The sequence below is a fragment of the Agelaius phoeniceus genome, chromosome 27 (genome assembly GCF_051311805.1).
Source record: "Agelaius phoeniceus isolate bAgePho1 chromosome 27, bAgePho1.hap1, whole genome shotgun sequence".
Classification (NCBI taxonomy): domain Eukaryota; kingdom Metazoa; phylum Chordata; class Aves; order Passeriformes; family Icteridae; genus Agelaius; species Agelaius phoeniceus.
Window position 1 is genome coordinate 467,813 of NC_135291.1, and position 21,059 is coordinate 488,871.

Consider the following 21,059-nt stretch of genomic DNA (forward strand, 5'->3'; position numbering starts at 1 on the left):
CTTGGTCCCAGACCTGATCCCAGTCCCAACGTTGGTCTCAGTCCCAGTCCCAATCTTGATCCCAGTCCCAATCCCAATCTCAGTCCCAGTTTTGATCCCAGTCCCATCATCTCAATCCCAGTTCCAATCTTGATCCCAGTCCCAGTCCCAGTTCGGATCCCAATCCCAGTTCCAATCTTGGTCCCAGCGCCATCATTTTGATCCCTTCCAAATCCCAGCCCTGGTTCCAGTCCCAATCTTGGTCCCAGACCCAATTCCAGTCCCAATATTGATCCCAGTCCCAGCATCTTGATCCCAGCCCAAATCCCGATCTTGATCCCCGTCCCAATTTTGATCCCAGTCCCAGTTCCAGTCTTGATTCCAGTCCCAGTCCCAGTTCTGATCCCAGTCCCAGTTCCAATCTTGGTCCCAGCCCCATCATCCTGATCCCTTCCAAATCCCAGTCCTGGTTCCAGTCCCAATCTTGGTCTCAGTCCCATTGTCCTGATCCCAGTCCCAGCCCCAATCCCAGCCCCATCCCAGCCCAAATCCCAGTCCCAGTTCTGATCCCAGTCCCAATCTTGATCCCAGCCCAAATCCTCATCCCAGTCTCAATCCCGATCCCAATCCCAGCCCCAATCCAACTCCCAGTCCTGATCCCGGCCCAAATCCCAGTCCTGGTCCCAATCCCAGTCCCAGTCCTGGTCCTGATCCCAATCCCAGCCCAAATCCCGGCCCAAATCCCAATCCCAGCCCCAATCCCAGTTCCGATCCCAGCCCAAATCCCAGTCCCAGCCCAAATCCCAATCCCAATCCCAGTTCTGATCCCAGTCGATCCCAGCCCCAATCCCAGCCCCAGTCCCGATCCCAATCCCAGCTCCAATCCCAGTCCCAGTCCTGGTTGATCCCAGCCCAAATCCCAATCCCAGCCCAAATCCCGGCCCAAATCCCAATCCCAGTCCCAGTCCTGGTCCCAATCCCAATCCCAATCCCAGCCCCAATCCCGATCCCAATCCCGGCCCAAATCCCAGTCCCAGTCCTGATCCCAACCCCCAGGACCCCCCCCCCCCAATGCCCCAAACCGGAGCCCCCCACACCCCGGGACCCCTCCCCCCAATGATTCCCCCTTTGATGACATCATCATCCCCGCCCGATGACGTCACAGTGATGTCACAGCACCCCACAATGATTTTTTTGGGGGGGGATTTTGGGGGGGGTTTATTAAAAGCTGGGGGGGCCCCGGGCGGGGCCGGGAGGGAAATTTGGCAAAATCCGCGCCCCCTCCCCCCCTCCCCCTCCCCAAATAAATACACAGCATCGAGGGGGCGGGGCTTGGCTGCGGCGGCCAATCAGCACCGGCCACGCCCCGGCCACGCCCCAGCCGTGGGGCACCCTGGGCCCCACTTGGGGGTCATTCCGGACACCACTTGGGGGTCAGTTTGTCCCCACTTAGGGGTCAGTCCAGGCCATACTTGGGGGTCACTCTGGGCCCCACTTGGGGGTCAGTCCAGGCCCCACTTAGGGGTCAGTCCAGGCCACACTTTGGGGTCAGTCCAGGCCATACTTGGGGGTCACTTTGGGCCCCACTTGGGGGTCACTTCGGGCCCCACTTTGGGGTCAGTTTGTCCCCACTTGGGGGTCAGTTGTGGCCACACTTGGGGGTCAAACCGTGTCCAACTTGGGGGTCAGTCCGTGCCCACTTAGGGGTCAGTTTGTCCCCACTTAGGGGTCAGTCCAGGCCACACTTGGGGGTCAGTTTGTCCCCACTTAGGGGTCAGTTTGTCCCCACTCCGGGGTCAGTTGTGGCCACACTTGGGGGTCAGCCCAGGCCCCACTTGGGGGTCAGCCCCACATCCTGCCATGGGTCAGTCCAGGCCCCACTCGTGCCTCAGTTTGTCCCCACTCAGGGCTCACTCGGGCCCCACTCGGGGGTCACTTGTGGGTCAGTCCCTGCCCCACTTTGGGGTCCGTTTGTCCCCACTCAGGGGTCAGTTTGTCCCCTCTTAGGGGTCAGTTTGTCCCCTCTTAGGGGTCACTCTGGGCCCCACTTTGGGGTCACTCTGGGCCCCACTTGTGGGTCAGTCCAGGCTCCACTTGGGGCTCAGTCCCTGCCCCACTGCCGGGTCCCCTGTGGGGCTGCAGGGCCGGGGGTCACTCTGGGGGTCACTCTGGGGGTCACTCTGGGGATCACTCTGGGGGTCACTCTGGGTGGCCGTGTGGTTGTGTTGGTCATTCCAGTGGTCACTCCTGGGCTCTCTTGGGTGGTCACTCCTTGGGTCACTCCTTGTGTGGTCACTCTGGTGGTCACTGGGGCGGTCATTCCTGGAGTGGTCACTGGGGTGGTCATTCCTGGGCTCCCTCAGGTGGTCACTCCTTGGGTCACTCCTGGGGTGGTCACTCTGGTGGTCACTGGGGTCATCACTGGGGCGGTCCCTCCTGGGGTCCCTCAGGTGGTCACTCCTGGGGTCACTGGGGTGGTCACTCCTTGGGTCACTCCTGGGGTGGTCACTCCTGGGGTGGTCACTCCTGGGGTCCCTCAGGTGGTCACTCCCAGGGCGGTCCCTTGGGTGGTCACTCCCGGGGTGGTCACTCTGGTGGTCACTCTGGTGGTCACTGGGGCGGTCACTGGGGTGGTCACTCTGGTGGTCACTCTGGTGGTCACCGGGGGTGGCCGGAGTGGCCGGAGTGGCCGCGGTGCCCGGGGGCCGCAGCTCGGCCGACAGCGCCTCGAAGGCGTCCAGCATGGCCGCCCGCACGCGCTCGGTCAGCGCCGGGACATCGGCCGGAGCCAGGCCCAGAGTGGGCAGCGGGGGCAGCACCTGGATCACGCACTCGCCTGGGGGCGGGGCCATAAAATACCCACACTGGGACCCCAGACCCACATTGGGACCCCATAGAGAGACCCCACAGACAGACCCCAGAGCAGCACCTGGATCACGCACTCGCCTGGGGGTGGGGCCATAAAATACCCACATTGGGACCCCAGACCCACATTGGGACCCCAGACCCATAGAGAGACCCATAGAGAGACCCCAGACCCACATTGGGACCCATAGAGAGACCCCAGACACACATTGGGACCCCAGACCCACATTGGGACCCATAGAGAGACCCCAGACCCACACAGGGAGCCCAGAGCCACGGGACCCTCAGGGGGACCCCAGACCCACACTGAAACCCCAGACCCACATTGGGACCCCAGACCCACAGAGACCCTCAGGGGGGACCCCAGACCCACATTGGGACCCCAGAGCCACCAGAAACCCCAGACCCACAAATCGCCCATAGACCCACAGGAAGCCCCCAGCCCCATATGAAGCCCCCAGCCCCACATTTACTCCCCAGCCCCACATTTGCCCCCCAGCCCCACATTTACCCCCCCAGCCCCACAATTGCCCCCCAGCCCCACATGTGCCCCCCAGCCCCATATGAACCCCTCAGCCCCATATGAACCCCCCAGCCCCACATTTACCCCCCAGCCCCACATTTACCCCCCAGCCCCACATTTGCCCCCAGGCCCACATGAATCCCCCACCCCCATATGAACGCCCCAGCCCCACATTTGCCCCCCAGCCCCACATTTCCCCCGTGCCCTGACCGGCCGTGAAGCGCCGCTCCCGTTTGCTGTAGAAGTGCTGGTAGGAGGAGATGACGATGGGGACAACGGGGACCTGTGGGGCAGCACGGGCTCGGGGGGGCTCCTCCTGCCCCATAACTGCCCCATAACTGCCCCTTAACTGCCCTATAACCACCTTACAGCTGCCCCATAACTGCCCCATAACTGCCCTTTAACTGCCCCATAACTGCCCCTATAACTGCCCTTTAACTGCCCCTATAACTGCCCCATAACTGCCCCTATAACCACCCTGTAACTGCCCCATAACCACATCATAATTGCCTCATAACTGCCTCATGAACACCACAGCTGCCCCATAACCACCCTATAACTGCCCCTATAACTGCCCCATAACTGCCCTATAACTGCCCCATAACCACCCTATAACTGCCCTGTAACTGCCCCCATAACTGCCCCTATAACTGCCCTATAACCGCTCCATAACTGCCCCATAACTGCCCTATAACTGCCCTATAACTGCCCTATAACTGCCCCACAAGCTCTCCATAACTGCCCTATAACTGCCCTGTAACTGCCCCATAACCACATCATAACTGCCCCATAACTGCCTCATGAATACCACAGCTGCCCCATAACCACCCCACAACCACCCCATAACCACCCCATACCCACCCCATAACTCCCCATAACCACCCCACAACCACCCCATAACCACCCCATAGTGCATCATAACCCCCCATAACCACCCCATAGCACTTTATAGCCACCCCACAACCACCCCGTAAAACCCCATAGCGCCCCATACCCACCCCATAGCGCCCCATAACACCCCATAACCACCCCATAGCGCCCCATTACCACCCCACATCACCCCATACCCACCCCATAGCCCCCAGGTACCTGTGCCTGCACGGCCAGGTGGAAGGCGCCGCGCTTGAAGGGCAGCATGGAGCTGCACCCCATAGCGCCCCATAACCACCCCATAGCGCCCCATACCCACCCCACATCACCCCATACCCACCCCATAGCGCCCCATACCCACCCCATAGCGCCCCATACCCACCCCACAGCCCCCAGGTACCTGTGCCTGCACGGCCAGGTGGAAGGCGCCGCGCTTGAAGGGCAGCATGGAGCCGCTGTGGTTGCGCGTGCCCTCGGGGAACACCCAGACGCGCACCTGTGGGGCAGGACGGGCTGTGGGGCTGCCCCATAGCCACCCTAGAACCGCCCCATAACCACCCTATAACCACCCCATAACTGCCCCATGGCTGCCCCGTAACGGCCCCATAACCACCCCATAACCACCCCATAACCACCCTATAACCGCCCCATGGCTGCCCCGTAACTGCCCCATAACCATCCCATAACTGCCCCATAGCCGCCCCATGGCTGCCCCATAAGTGCTCCATAACCACCCCATAACCATCCCATAACTGCCCCATAACCACCCCATAATAACCCATAGCACCCCACAACCACCCCATAGCCCCACATAACCACCCTGTATCACCCCGTATCACCCTATAACCACCCTGTATAACCCCATAACCACTCCATAGCCCCCCATAATCACCCCATAACCACTCTGTATCACTCCATAGCCCCCCATAACCACCCTGTAACCACCCCATAGCCACCCATATCACCCCACAGCACCCCATAACCACCCCATAGCCCCCCATAACCACCCCTTAACCACCCTGTATCACCCCGTAACCACCCCATAACCACCCTGTATCACCCCATAACCACCCTGTATCACCCCATAACCACCTTGTATCACCCCATAGCCCCCCATAACCACCCCACAGCACCCCTAAACCACCCGTAGCACCCCATAACCACCCCATAACCACCCATATCACCCCATAACCACCCCTTAACCACCCTGTATCACCCCATAACCACCCATAACCACCCCATAACACCCCATATCACCCCATATCCCCCCATCTTGACCCCCCAAACGCACGTCCTGGCTGAGCATGGTGTGGGCGGCCTCGGCCATGACGCTGATGGCGTCGTGGGTCCCATAGCACCCCATAACCACCCCATAACCACCCTATAACCACCCATAACCACCTTGTATCACCCCATAACCACCCCATAACCACCCTGTATCACCCCATAACCACCCCATAACCACCCCATAGCACCCCATAACCACCCCATAACACCCCTAAACCACCCCATAACCACCCTGTATCACCCATAACCACCTTGTATCACCCCATAGCCCCCCATAACCACCCCACAGCACCCCATAACCACCCATAGCACCCCATAACCGCCCCATAACCACCTTGTATCACCCCATAACCACCCCATAACCACCTTGTATCACCCCATAGCCCCCCATATCACCCCATAACCACCCCCAAACGCACGTCCTGGCTGAGCATGGTGTGGGCGGCCTCGGCCATGACGCTGATGGCGTCGTGGGTCCCATAGCACCCCATAACCACCCCATAACCACCCTATAACCACCCATAACCACCTTGTATCACCCCATAACCACCCCATAACCACCCTGTATCACCCCATAACCACCCCATAACCACCCCATAGCACCCCATAACCACCCCATAACACCCCTAAACCACCCCATAACCACCCTGTATCACCCATAACCACCTTGTATCACCCCATAGCCCCCCATAACCACCCACAGCACCCCATAACCACCCATAGCACCCCATAACCGCCCCATAACCACCTTGTATCACCCCATAACCACCCCATAACCACCTTGTATCACCCCATAGCCCCCCATATCACCCCATAACCACCCCCAAACGCACGTCCTGGCTGAGCATGGTGTGGGCGGCCTCGGCCATGACGCTGATGGTGTCGTGGGTCCCATAGCACCCCATAACCACCCCATAACCACCCTATAACCACCCCATAACCACCCATATCACCCCATAACCACCCCATAACCACCCATAGCACCCCATAACCACCCCATAACCACCCCATAACCACCTTGTATCACCCCATAACCACCCATAGCACCCCATAACCACCCCATAACCACCCCATAACCACCTTGTATCACCCCATAACCACCCATAGCACCCCATAACCACCCATAACCACCCCATAACCACCCTCTATCACCCCATAACCACCCCATAACCACCTTGTATCACCCCATAGCCCCCCATATCACCCCATAACCACCCCCAAACGCACGTCCTGGCTGAGCATGGTGTGGGCGGCCTCGGCCATGACGCTGATGGCGTCGTGGGTGCGTTTGCGGTCGATGAAGATGATGCCCCCGAGCCAGCACACGACGCCCACGGCGCCCATGTAGAGCAGCTCCCGCTTGGCAATGGGGACGCAGCGATCTGGGAGCACCTCCATCATCCCTGGGGGTTATGGGGAATGTTTGGGGTCTGTGGGGCACGTGTGGGGTGTGTGGGGTGCCCCATAGCCACCCTACAGCTGCCCCAGAGCCGCCCCATAGCCACCCCATAGCTGCCCATGTAGAGCAGCTCCCGCTTGGCAATGGGGACGCAGCGATCTGGGAGCACCTCCATCATCCCTGGGGGTTATGGGGCACGTTTGGGGTCTGTGGGGTATCCTACACCTGCCCTATAGCCACCCTACAGCCACCCCATAGCCCCCATGTAGAGCAGCTCTCGCTTGGCGATGGGGACACAGCGGTCCGGGAGCACCTCCATCATCCCTGGGGGGGTTATAGGGTCAGAGGTACATGTGGGGCACGTGTGGGGTGTGTGGGGCATGTGTGGGGTCTATGGGGTGCCCTATAGCCACCCTACAGCTGCCCCATAGCCGCCCATGTAGAGCAGCTCCCGCTTGGCAATGGGGACGCAGCGGTCTGGAGCACCTCCATCATCCCTGGGGGGGTTATGGGGTTATGGGGCAGGTTTGGGGTCTGTGGGGTCTATGGGGTGTCCTAGAGCTGCCCCATAGCCACCCCATAGCCCCCATGTAGGGCAGCTCCCACTTGGCAATGGGGACGCAGCGATCCGGGAGCAGCTCCAGCATCCCTGAGGGATTTATGGGGTTATGGGGCAGGTGTGGGGTGTGTGGGGTCTATGGGGTGTCCTAGAGCTGCCCCATAGCCACCCCATAGCCCCCCATGTAGAGCAGCTCCCACTTGGCAATGGGGACGCAGCGATCTGGGAGCACCTCCAGCATCCCTGGGGGAGTTATAGGGTCAGAGGTACATGTGGGGCATGTTTGGGATCTATGGGGCACGTGTGGGGTCTGTGGGGTGTCCTACACCTGCCCCATAGCCGCCCATGTAGAGCAGCTCCTGCTTGGCAATGGGGACGCAGGGGTCTGGGAGCAGCTCCATCATCCCTGGGGGGGTTATGGGGTTATGGGGCATGTATGGGGTCTGTGGGGCATGTTTGGGGTCTGTGGGGCACGTGTGGGGTGTGTGGGGTGTGTGGGGTTATGGGGCACGTGTGGGTTATGGGGCACCTTTGGGGTTATGGGGCAGGTGTGGGGTTATGGGGTTATGGGGCAGGTTGGGGTTATGGGGCACATGTGGGGTTATGGGGCACATTTGGGGTCTGTGGGGCATGTTTCAGGTTATGGGGCAGGTTTGGGGTTATTTGGCACATTTGGGTTATGGGGCACCTTTGGGGTTATGGGGCACATGTGGGGTTATGGAGCACCTTTGGGGTTATGGAGCAGGTTTGGGGTTATGGGGCACATTGGGGGTCTGTGGGGCACATGTGGGGCTGGGGGGAGTTTGGGGCTCTATGGGGCTGCCCCATACCCAGCAGGTCCAGGGAGCTCTGGTGGTTGCTGTCACTCTATGGGGATCTATGGGGATCTATGGGGTCAGGGCTCTATAGGGCAGGGATCTATGGGGTCAGGGCTCTATGGGATCAGGATCTATGGGGTTTTTATGGGGTTTTATGGGGTCAGGGCTATCTGTGGGTCAGATCTATGGGGTTTCTATGGGTCAGCCCCATACCCAGCAGGTCCAGGGAGCTCTGGTGGTTGCTGTCACTGGCAATGGTCACTCTATGGGGATCTATGGGGTCAGGGCTCTATAGGGCAGGGATCTATGGGGTTTTTATGGATATTCTATGGGTCAGCCCCATACCCAGCAGGTCCAGGGAGCTCTGGTGGTTGCTGACCATTGGCAATGGTCACTCTATGGGGTCAGGGCTCTATAGGATCAGGATCTATGGGGTTTTATGGGGTCAGGGCTCTATGGGGCAGGGATCTATGGGGATCTATGGGGTTTCTATGGGGTTTCCGTGGGTCAGCCCCATACCCAGCAGGTCCAGGGAGCTCTGGTGGTTGCTGACCACCACGTAGGGCTGGCGGGGCGGGAAGTGCTGCGCCCCCCTGACCTCCATGCGGATCCCGTAGAGCCTCTTGACGTGCTGCATCAGCCCCCGGATGATCCTGGGGGGACACAGCGGGGTCAGGGACACGGGGAGAACAGGGGAGAACAGGGGAAACAGAAATATCCCATAGGAAATAGAAATATCCCATAGGAAACAGAAATATACCATAGGAAACAGAAATATCCCATAGGAAATAGAAATATACCACAGGAAACAGAAATATCCCACAGGAAATAGAAATATCCCATGGAAATCACAAATATCCCATGGAAATCACAAATATCCCACAGAAACCCCATGGAAATCACAAATATCCCAGAGGAACCAGAAATATCCCATGGAAATCACAAATATCCCACAAAAACCCCATGGAAATCACAAATATCCCAGAGGAACCAGAAATATCCCATGGAAATCACAAATATCCCACAAAAACCCCATGGAAATCACAAATATCCCAGAGGAACCAGAAATATCCCATGGAAATCACAAATATCCCCCAGGAACCCCATGGAAATCACAAATATCCCATGGAAACCACGTGGAAATCACAAATATCCCATAGGAACCACATGGAAAGCACAAATATCCCAGAGGAACCACAAATATCCCATTGAAACCCCATAGAAACCAGAAATACCCCATGGAAATCACAAATATCCCATGGAAATCACAAATATCCCATAGGAATGACAAATATCCCAGAGGAAACACAAATATCCCACAGGAAACACAAATATCCCATAGGAACCCCATGGAAATCACAAATATCCCATAGGAATGACAAATATCCCACAGGAAACAGAAATATCCCATAGGAAACAGAAATATCCCACAGGAAATAGAAATATCCCACAGGAAACAGAAATATCCCACAGGGGAAACAGAAATATCCCATAGGAAATAGAAATATACCATAGGAAATGGAAATATCCCACAGGAAATAGAAATATCCCATAGGAAACGGAAATATCCCACAGGAAATAGAAATATACCACAGGAAACAGAAATATCCCATAGGAAATAGAAATATACCACAGGAAACGGAAATATCCCATAGAAACCACGTGGGAAACACAAATATCCCATGGAAATAATAAATATCCCATTGAAACCCCATAGAAACCAGAAATACCCCATGGAAATCACAAATATCCCATAGGAACCCCATGGAAATCACAAATATCCCACAAAAACCCCATGGAAATCAAAAATATCCCAGAGGAACCCCATGGGAACCACGTGGGAAACAGAAATATCCCATAGGAACCAGAAATATCCCATAGAAACCCCATAGAAACCAGAAATACCCCATGGAAAGCACAAATATCCCACAAAAACCCCATGGAAATCACAAATATCCACGGAAACCACGTGGAAATCAAAAATATCCCATGGAAACCCCATGGAAACCACAAATATCCCATAGGAACCAGAAATATCCCATGGAAATCACAAATATCCCAGAGGAACCCCATGGAAAACCCAGAAATAACTCAGAGAACCCATGGAAACCTCATGGAAATCACAAATATCCCATAGGAACCAGAAATATCCCATAGGAACCAGAAATATCCCATAGGAACCCCATGGAAATCACAAATATCCCATAGGAACCCCATGGAAATCACAAATATCCCATGGAAATCACAAATATCCCATTGAAACCCCATAGAAACCAGAAATACCCCATGGAAATCACAAATATCCCAGAGGAACCCCATGGAAATCAAAAATATCCCATAAAACCCTCATGGAAACTACAAATATCCCACAGAAACCCCATGGAAATCACAAATATCCCATAGGAACCACAAATATCCCACAGGAACCCCATAGAAACCAGAAATACCCCATGGAAATCACAAATATCCCATTGAAACCCCATGGAAATCATAAATAACCCACAGGAGCCTCATAGAAACCATAAATATCCCATAGAAACCCCATGGAAACCCCATGGGAACCACAAATATCCCATAGGAACCATGAATACCCCACAGGAACCCCATGGGAACCAGAAATACCCCATGGAAACCCCAAATATCCCATAGGAAACACAAATCCCCCATAGAAACCCCATGGGAACCAGAAATATCCCATGGAAACCATGAATACCCCATAGGAACCCCATGGAAATCAAAAATACCCCATGGAAACCCCATAGGAACCCCAAATCCCCCATAGAAACCTCAAATCCCCCATAGGAACCCCAAATCCCCCACAGGAACACCAAAAACCCCATAAAAAACCCATGGAAACCTCAAATACCCCACAGAAAACCCCAAATACCCCATAGAAAACCACAAATACCCCACAGAAACCTCAAAAACCCCATAGGAACACCAAATCCCCCATAGAAATCCCAAATACTCCATAGAAACCCAAAATACCCCTTAAACCACCCAAAATTCCCCACAGCCGCCCCAAAATCACCCCAAAAGTGACCCAAATCCCCCTATAACCACCCCAAATCCCCAAAACCACCCCAAATCCCCCCAAAATCCCCCAAAACCACCCCAATAATGACCCAAATTCACCGGAAATGACCCAAAACTGCCCAAATTCACCGGAAATGACCCAAAATCCCCTGAAATGGCCCCAAAATCCCCTCTCACTTCATGTTCTCCACATCCCTGCCCCTGAGGGCACACAGGGGGATGGCCAGCAGGGCCAGGAGCAGGATCCAGCCATTGTAAACCCCAAAATCCCCAATAACTGACCCAAAGTGACCCAAAATGGCCCCAAAGTGTCCCAAATTCACCCGAATTCAGCCCAAAATCCCCTCTCACTTCATGTTCTCCACATCCCTGCCCCTGAGGGCACACAGAGGAATGGCCAGCAGGGCCAGGAGCCCCAAAACCACCCCAAAAACCCCCGAAACCACCCTAAAATCCCCCATAAACACCCCATAAACCCCAATAACCGACCCAAAGTGACCCAAAACTGCCCAAATTCAGCCCAAAATCCCCTCTCACTTCATGTTCTCCACGTCCCTGCCCCTCAGGGCACATAAAGGAATGGCCAGCAGGGCCAGGAGCAGGATCCAGCCATTGTAAAACCCCAAAATCCCCCCAAAATCTCCCCAAAATCCCCCATAACTGATACAAAACCCCCAATAACTGACCCCGAAATGACCCAAAACCGCCCAAATTCAGCCCAAAATCCCCTCTCACTTCATGTTCTCCACGTCCCTGCCCCTGAGGCCACACAGGGGAATGGCCAGCAGGGCCAGGAGCCCCAAAACCACCCCAAAACCACCCCAAAACTGACGCAATTTACCCCATAACCACCCCAATAATGACCGAAATTCACCGGAAATGGCCCCGAACTGACCCAAAATCCCCTGAAATGGCCCCAAAATCCCCTCTCACTTCATGTTCTCCACGTCCCTGCCCCTCAGGGCACACAGGGGGATGGCCAGCAGGGCCAGGAGCTGGATCCAGCCGTTATAAAACCCCAAAATCCCCCAAAATCTCCCCAAAATCCCCCATAACTGACACAAAATCCCCAATAACTGACCCAAAGTGACCCAAAACTGCCCGAATTCAGCCCAAAATCCCCTCTCACTTCATGTTCTCCACGTCCCTGCCCCTGAGGGCACACAGGGGGATGGCCAGCAGGGCCAGGAGCAGGATCCAGCCATTGTAAAACCCCAAAATCTCCCCAAAATCCCCCATAAGTGATAAAAACACCCAATAACTGACCCAAAACTGCCCGAATTCACCCCAAAATCCCCTCTCACTTCATGTTCTCCACGTCCCTGCCCCTCAGAGCACATAAAGGAATGGCCAGCAGGGCCAGGAGCAGGATCCAGCCATTGGAAAACCCCAAAATCCCCCCAAAATCTCCCCAAAAACCCCATAACAGATACAAAACCCCCAATAACTGACCCCGAAATGACCCAAAACTGCCCAAATTCAGCCCAAAATCCCCTCTCACTTCATGTTCTCCACGTCCCTGCCCCTGAGGGCACACAGGGGGATGGCCAGCAGGGCCAGGAGCCCCAAAACCACCCCAAAACCACCCCAAAACCACCCCAAAACTGACACAATTTACCCCATAACCACCCCAATAATGACCGAAATTCACCGGAAATGGCCCCGAACTGACCCAAATTCACCGGAAATGACCCAAAATCCCCTGAAATGGCCCCAAAATCCCCTCTCAGTTCATGTTCTCCACGTCCCTGCCCCTGAGGGCACACAGGGGGATGGCCAGCAGGGCCAGGAGCTGGATCCAGCCGTTATAAAACCCCCGAAACCACCCCCAAAATCCCCCATAACTGACACAAAATCCCCAATAACCGACCCAAAGTGACCCAAAACCGCCCGAATTCACCCCAAAATCCCCTCTCACTTCATGTTCTCCACGTCCCTGCCCCTGAGGGCGCACAGAGGAATGGCCAGCAGGGCCAGGAGCAGGATCCAGCCGTTATAAAATCCCAAAATCCCCAATAACTGACCCAAAACCACCCAAAATGGCCCCAAAATGACCCAAAATCCCCTGAAATGGCCCCAAAATCCCCTCTCACTTCATGTTCTCCACGTCCCTGCCCCTGAGGGCACACAGGGGAATGGCCAGCAGGGCCAGGAGCCCCAAAACCACCCCAAAACCACCCCAAAACCCCCCGAAATCACCCCAAAAGCCCCCGAATAATGAAATAACCGACCCAAAATGACCCAAAACCACCCAAATTCACCCCAAAATCCCCTCTCACTTCATGTTCTCCACGTCCCTGCCCCTGAGGGCACACAGGGGGATGGCCAGCAGGGCCAGGAGCAGGATCCAGCCATTGGAAAACCCCAAAATCCCCAATGAACACCCCAATAATGACACAAAACCCACAATAACTGACCCAAAACTGCCCAAAATCACCCCAAAATCCCCTCTCACTTCATGTTCTCCACGTCCCTGCCCCTCAGGGCACACAGAGAGGAATGGCCAGCAGGGCCAGGAGCCCCAAAATCCCCCAAAACCTCCCCAAAATCCCCCATAACCACCCCAATAACTGACCCCAAACCACCCGAAATGGCCCCGAAATGACCCAAATTCACCGGAACTGACCCAAAACTGCCCAAATTCACCCCAAAATCCCCTCTCACTTCATGTTCTCCACGTCCCTGCCCCTGAGGGCACACAGGGGGATGGCCAGCAGGGCCAGGAGCCCCAAAACCACCCCAAAACCACCCCAAAAATGACAGAAATTCACCGGAAATGGCCCCAAACTGACCCAAAACCACCCGAATTCACCCCAAAATGGCCCCAAAATCCCCTCTCACTTCATGTTCTCCACGTCCCTGCCCCTGAGGGCACACAGAGGAATGGCCAGCAGGGCCAGGAGCCCCAAAACCACCCCAAAATCCCCCATAATCCCCAATAACTGACCCCAAATTCACCGGAAATGGCCCCGAACTGACCCAAAATCCCCTGAAATGGCCCCAAAATCCCCTCTCACTTCATGTTCTCCACATCCCTGCCCCTGAGGGCACACAGGGGAATGGCCAGCAGGGCCAGGAGCAGGATCCAGCCATTATAAAACCCCAAAATCCCCAATAAACACCCCATAAACCCCAATAACTGACCCAAAACCACCCGAAATGGCCCCAAAGTGTCCCAAATTCACCCCAAAATGGCCCCAAAATCCCCTCTCACTTCATGTTCTCCACGTCCCTGCCCCTGAGGGCACACAGGGGGATGGCCAGCAGGGCCAGGAGCAGGATCCAGCCGTTATAAAATCCCATCTTGCAGAAGAAGCGGAAGGAGCCCCAGCGCTCGTAGAGCAGCGGCAGCAGCAGCAGCGCCAGGGCCAGCGCCGCCGTGCCCACCGTCACCTCCATGGCTCCTGGAAAGGGGAAAAAATACTAAATTTAAATTAAATTATCTCAAATTGAACCTGAATTGGGTCCTCAGGGGGAGGGGGGGTCAAAAAGGGAAAATTCCCGGAGATTTGGGGTCAGAAATGGCAAAAAAACCCAATGAGAAAAGGTCAAGTTTGGACTGCGGTGTCACCTCCATGGCGCCTGAAATGGGGCAAAAAAATCCCAAATTTAAATTAAATTATCCCAAATTTATCCCAAATTTAACCTGAATTGGGTCCTCAGGGGGAGGGGGGGTCAAGGAGGGAAAATTCCCGGAGATTTGGGGTCAAAAATGGCAAAAAACCCCATTAAAAAACCTCAATTCTGTCCTAAGGCATCGCCTCCATGGCGCCCAAAACGGGGCAGAAAAATGTGAAATTTAAATTAAATTATCCCAAATTTATCCCAAATTTAACCTGAATTGGGTCCTCAGGGGGAGGGGGGGTCAAAAAGGGAAAATTCCCAAAGATTTGGGGTCAGAAATGGCAAAAAAACCCCATGAGAAAAGGTCAAGTTTGGACCCTGGCGTCACCTCCATGGTGCCTAAAATGGCAGAAAAATCCCAAATTTAATGTTAAAAATATCATAAATTTAACCTAAAATGTTCCTTCTGTAGGAGGTGGGGTCTAAAAGCAAAAAATCCCAAAGATTTGGGGTCAGAAATGGCAAAAAAAACCCAATGAGAAAAGGTCAAGTTTGCACCCTGGCGTCACCTCCATGGTGCCTAAAAAGGGAAAAAAAATATCCCAAATTTATCCTGAATTATCCCAAATTTTAACCTAAATTATCCCAAACTTAACCTAAATTGGGTTCTCAGGTGGAGGTGGGCTCAAAGAGGGAAAATTCCCAAAGATTTGGGGTCAGAAATGGCAAAAAAACCCATGGGAAAATTCAGTTTTTGTCCCCCTTAACCGGCACCTCCATGGCTCCTGGAAGGGGAAAAAAATGTGAAATTTATTGTGAATTATCTCAAATTGAACCTGAATTGGGTCCTCAGGGGGAGGGGGGGTCAAAAAGGGAAAATTCCCAAAGATTTGGGGTCAGAAATGGCCAAAAAACCCCATTAAAAAACCTCAAGTTTGGACTGCGGCGTCGCCTCCATGGCGGCTAAAAGGGAAAAAAAATATCCCAAATTTATCCTGAATTATCCCAAATTTTAACCTAAATTATCCCAAATTTAATCTAAATTATGGCCTCAGGGGGAGGTGGGGTGTAAAAGCAAAAATTCCCAGAGATTTGGGGTCAGAAATGGCCAAAAAACCCCATTAAAAAAGGTCAAGTTTGGACCCTGGTGTGACCTCCATGGTGCCTAAATTGGGGAAAAAAAATATCGAATTTATCCTAAATTATCTCAAATTTAACCTGAATTGGGTCCTCAGGGGGAGGGGGGGTCAAAAAGGGAAAATTCCCGGAGATTTGGGGTCAGAAATGGCAAAAAAAACCCCATTAAAAAAGGTCAAATTTGGACCCTGGCGTCACCTCCATGGTGCCTAAAATGGGCGAAAAAATCCCAAATTTAATGTTAAAAAGATCATAAATTTAACCTAAAATGTCCCTTCTGTGGGAGGTGGTGTCAAAGAGGGAAAATTCCCAAAGATTTGGGGTCAGAAATGGCAAAAAACCCCATGGGAAAATTCAGTTTTTGTGCCCTCAACCGTCACCTCCATGGCACCTGAAATGGGGAGAAAAATACTAAATTTAAATTAAATTATCACAAATTGAACCTGAATTGGGTCCTCAGGTGGAGGAGGGGTCAAAGAGGGAAAATTCCCGGAGATTTGGGGTCAGAAATGGCAAAAAAACCCCATTAAAAAACCTCAAATTTGCACTGCAGTGTCACCTCCATGGTGGCTAAAATGGGGAAAAAAAAAATCAAATTTATTCTAAATTATCTCAAATTTAACCTGAATTGGGTCCTCAGGGGGAGGGGGGGTCAAAAAGGGAAAATTCCCGGAGGTTTGGGGTCAGAAATGGCCAAAAAACCCCATTAAAAAAGGTCAAGTTTGGACCCTGGCGTCACCTCCATGGTGCCTAAATTGGGGAAAAAAAATATCAAATTTATTCTAAATTATCTCAAATTGAACCTGAATTGGGTCCTCAGGGGGAGGGGGGGTCAAAAAGGGAAAATTCCCAGAGGTTTGGGGTCAGAAATGGCAAAAAAACCCAATGAGAAAAGGTCAAGTTTGGACCCTGGCGTCACCTCCATGGCGCCTGAAATGGGGCAAAAAAATCCCAAATTTAAATTAAATTATCCCAAATTTAACCTAAATTTAACCTGAATTGGGTCCTCAGTTGGAGGTGGGGTCAAGGAGGAAAAATTCCCAAAGATTTGGGGTCAGAAATGGCCAAAAAAAATCGATAAAAAAATCTCAATTCTGCCCTAAGGCATCGCCTCCATGGTGGCTAAAATGGCAGAAAAATCCCAAATTTAATATAGAAAGAATCATAAATTTAACCTAAAATGTTTCTTCTGTAGCAGGTGGGGTCAAAAGGCAAAAATTCCCAAAGATTTGGGGTCAGAAATGGCAAAAAAACCCAATGAGAAAAGGTCAAGTTTGGACTGCGGCGTCACCTCCATGGTGGCTAAAAGGGAAAAAAAATATCCCAAATTTATCCTGAATTATCCCAAATTTTAACCTAAATTATCCCAAATTGAACCTGAATTGGGTCCTCAGGGGGAGGTGGGGTCAAAAAGGGAAAATTCCCGGAGGTTTGGGGTCAGAAATGGCAAAAAACCCCATGGGAAAATTCAGTTTTTGTGCCCTCAACCGTCACCTCCATGGCGCCTAAAATGGCAGAAAAATCCCAAATTTAATCTAGAGAAAATCATAAATTTAACCTAAAATGTCCGTTCTGTGGGAGGTGGGGTCAAGGAGGGAAAATTCCCAAAGATTTGGGGTCAGAAATGGCAAAAAAACCAAAAAAAGAAAATTCAGTTTTTGGTCCCCAATCGTCACCTCCATGGCGCCTAAAATGGGGAGAAAAAAAGTGAAATTTAAATTAAATTATCCCAAATTTAACCTAAATTATCCCAAATTTAACCTAAATTAATTTTAGAGATCCTGAATATTTTCCTCTCTGGGGTCTGGGGTGAGAAACCCCAAAAAATTCCCAAAGATTTGGGGTCAGAAATGGCCAAAAAACCCCATTAAAAAACCTCAATTCTGCCATAAGGCATCGCCTCCATGGTGGCTAAAACGGGGCAGAAAAATCCCAAATTTATCCTAAATTATCCCAAATTTAACCTAAATTATCCCAAATTTATCCCAAATTTAACCTAAATTGGGTCCTCAGGTGGAGGTGGGGTCTAAAAGCAAAAATTCCAGAGATTTGGGGTCAGAAATGGCAAAAAAACCAATGAGAAAATTCAGTTTTTGGTCCCCAATCGTCACCTCCATGGCGCCTAAAATGGCAGAAAAATCCCAAATTTAATGTTAAAAAAATCATAAATTTAACCTAAAATGTTTCTTCTGTAGGAGGTGGGGTCAAAAAGCAAAAAATCCCAAAGATTTGGGGTCAGAAATGGCAAAAAAACCCAATTAAAAAAGGTCAAGTTTGCACTAAGGCATCACCTCCATGGTGCCTAAAAAGGGAAAAAAAATCTGAAATTTAAATTAAATTATCCCGAATTTAACCTAAATTATCCCAAATTTAACCTAAATTAATTTTAGAGATCCTGAATATTTTCCTCTGTGGGGTCTGGGCTGAGAAACCCCAAAAATTCCCAAAGATTTGGGGTCAGAAATGGCCAAAAAACCCCATTAAAAAACCTCAATTCTGCCATAAGGCATCACCTCCATGGCGCCTAAAAGGGGCAAAAAAATCTGAAATTTAAATTAAATTAATTTAGAGAATCCTGAATTGTTCCCTCTGTGGGGATTTGGGTGAGAAACCCCAAAGAAAATCCCGTGAAAAATCTCAAATTCACCCCAAAATTACAACTGGGGTTCATAAATTGGCCCCCAAATCTTCCCTGGGACCCCCAAAAAATCCCAATTTTCACCCCAAAATCTCCTCAGAATCCCCCAAAATCCCCACTTTTCACCCCAAAATCCCCATTTTCACCTCAAATTCCCCATTTCCACCCCCAAATCCCCTCAGAATCCCCCAAAATCCCCTCAGGACCCCAAAATTCCCTCAGAAACCCCAAAATCCCCTCAGGACCCCAAAATCCCCTCAGGATCTCCCAGATCCCAAATTTTCACCCCAAAATCGCCATTTTCACCTCAAATTCCCCGTTTTCAACCCAAATTCCCCTCAGAATCTCCCAGATCCTCAATTTTCACCCCAAAATCGCCATTTTCACCTCAAATCCCCCATTTTCACCCCAAATTCCCTCAGAATCCCCAAATTTCCCCTCAGGATCTCCCAGATCCTCAATTTTCACCCCAAAATCGCCATTTTCACCTCAAATTCCCCATTTTCACCCCAAATTCCCCTCAGAACGCCCCAAAATCCCTCAAATCCCCTCAGGACCCCCCAAATTCCCCTCAGGATCCCCAAATTCCCCTCAGGATCCCCAAATTCCCCTCAGGATCCCCAAAATTTTCCATTTTCACCCCAAATCACCCTCAAGATCCCCAAATTCCCCTCAGAACCCAGAAAATTCCCAATTTTCCTCCTCAAATTCCCCATTTCCACCCCAAAATCCCCTCAGGACCTCAAAATCTCCTCCGAACTCCAAAAACCCCCTCAGGACCCCCAAATTTCCCATTTTTACCACCAAATCCCCTCAGAACGCCCCAAAACGCCTCAAATCCCCCTCAGGACCCCCCGAATCCCCAACTTTCAGCTGAATTTCCCCATTTCCATCCCCAAATCCCCTCAGAACGCCCCAAAACCCCTCAAATCCCCCTCAGGACCCCCCGAATCCCCAATTTTCAGCTGAATTTCCCCATTTTCACCCCCCAAATCCCCTCAGAACGCCCCAAAACCCCTCAAATCCCCCTCAGGACCCCCCGAATCCCCAATTTTCAGCTGAATTTCCCCATTTCCATCCCCAAATCCCCTCAGAACGCCCCAAAACCCCTCAAATCCCCTCAGGCTCCCCAAATTTCCCTCACGGGCCCCACCCCGGCCCCGCCCTCCCCTCAGGGCTCGGCCGGGCCCAACCGGGCGGGACCGGGCGGGGCATCCCCGGCTCGGAAAGGGCCTCGAGGCCTCCCAAGGACCTCCGGGAGCTCCGAGGAGCCCCGGGGACCCCTCAGGAGCCCCAAAATCCCCTCAGGAACCCCCAGGTCCCCTCAGGCCCCGCCGGTACCGGGAGGGGCGGCGGCTGCGGCGGCGGCGCGGGCCCGTCCCGCCGCCGGAAGCTACGTCGCTGATTGACAGCGCGCTCGGCCAATCACCGCCTCAAAAACCGCGCCTGGCTCCGCCTACTCGCTCTGCGTCGTTGCCGTGGTAACGGACAGGCGGGAAATTGCGGCGTCGCCGGGGCAACGTGAGTTCGCGGCTTTGATTGGATAAGAGGGCTGCTTGTCAAAGCAGGTAACCAATCAGCGCGCGGCGCGCCGAGAACCAATACACAGCGCGTCATGGTGGGCGGATCCTACCGGGCTTCCACCAATAGGAGCGCGGTGATTTGATTGGCAGGCGCGGTGACCAATGGGGAGGGAGGAGGGTGTGTGAGGGGAAGGAGAAGATGGCGGCGGCCAGGAGCGTTTGTGAGGGGTTTGGGGGAATTTATGGGAATTTTGAGGGGCTGGGACGCCAAAAAAGGAGATTTAAGAAGGATTGGAAACCCCATGGAGGAAATTTGAGAGGTTTTGGGGGTGTTGAGGCCTCCTGGGAGGAAATTTAGGGCGTTTTGGGGGTCTCTCACCCATTAGGTGAGAGCCCCCCTCCCAAAAAAAACCCCAAAACAAAAAAATTCCTCTCGAGTCCCCAAAATCCCCTCAAATTCCCCTTAAAAATAACATCCAAAATTGAATTAAAGCTGCTGCTCCCCCGGCCGACGCTGAGTGTGGCTTGGAAATGAGGGAAAAAAGCCGAAAATAAAAAAAAAACCTCCCCCCAAAATCCCCCTAAAATTCTGGAAAATTTCCTCAAAAAATTTCCAAAAAATTCTCCAAAATTTCCCCCCAAAAAACTCGTGAGGAATGCCCGAAATATGTCACCAAAAATCCTCCCAGAAAGTTCCTAAAAAACTCCCTAAAAATTCCAATGAATTACCCCAAAATTCACCAAAAATTCCTCTCAAAGTTCACCACAAAAATCAACAAAACCCCCCCCCAAAAATGGCCCAAAATCCCCAAATTTCCCCCCAAAATCCCCAGATTTCCTCAGCCCCGCCCCCACAGACAG

At 52.6% G+C, this 21,059-nt stretch overlaps 1 protein-coding gene across 1 annotated transcript; it reads right to left on the bottom strand.

Moving 5' to 3' along the window:
- Positions 1 to 1,167: 1,167 nt before the first annotated feature.
- LOC143695805 (1-acyl-sn-glycerol-3-phosphate acyltransferase alpha-like) lies at positions 1,168 to 17,031 on the bottom strand. Its single transcript, XM_077191034.1, has 7 exons — positions 16,481 to 17,031; positions 14,551 to 14,740; positions 8,820 to 8,953; positions 6,752 to 6,927; positions 4,638 to 4,733; positions 3,578 to 3,650; positions 1,168 to 2,815 (listed from the first exon to the last, which is right to left on the bottom strand). Exons 2-7 carry the CDS (start codon positions 14,733 to 14,735, stop codon positions 2,058 to 2,060), a joined length of 1,422 nt encoding a protein of 473 aa, XP_077047149.1. The 5' UTR covers positions 14,736 to 14,740; positions 16,481 to 17,031; the 3' UTR covers positions 1,168 to 2,057.
- Positions 17,032 to 21,059: the final 4,028 nt, after the last annotated feature.

What these genes read in the sequence shown, in the direction of transcription:
- LOC143695805 (XM_077191034.1), bottom strand. Translation starts at nt 14,735, where the DNA reads ATGGAGGTGACGGTGGGCACGGCGGCGCTGGCCCTGGCGCTGCTGCTG. An exon ending in GAGCTCCCTGGACCTGCTGG is followed by an intron (nt 6,928 to 8,819) that starts GTATGGGGCTGA and finishes CATAACCCCCAG; the next exon opens with GGATGATGGAGGTGCTCCCA. An exon ending in ACACCATGCTCAGCCAGGAC is followed by an intron (nt 4,734 to 6,751) that starts GTGCGTTTGGGG and finishes CCTGCCCCACAG; the next exon opens with GTGCGCGTCTGGGTGTTCCC.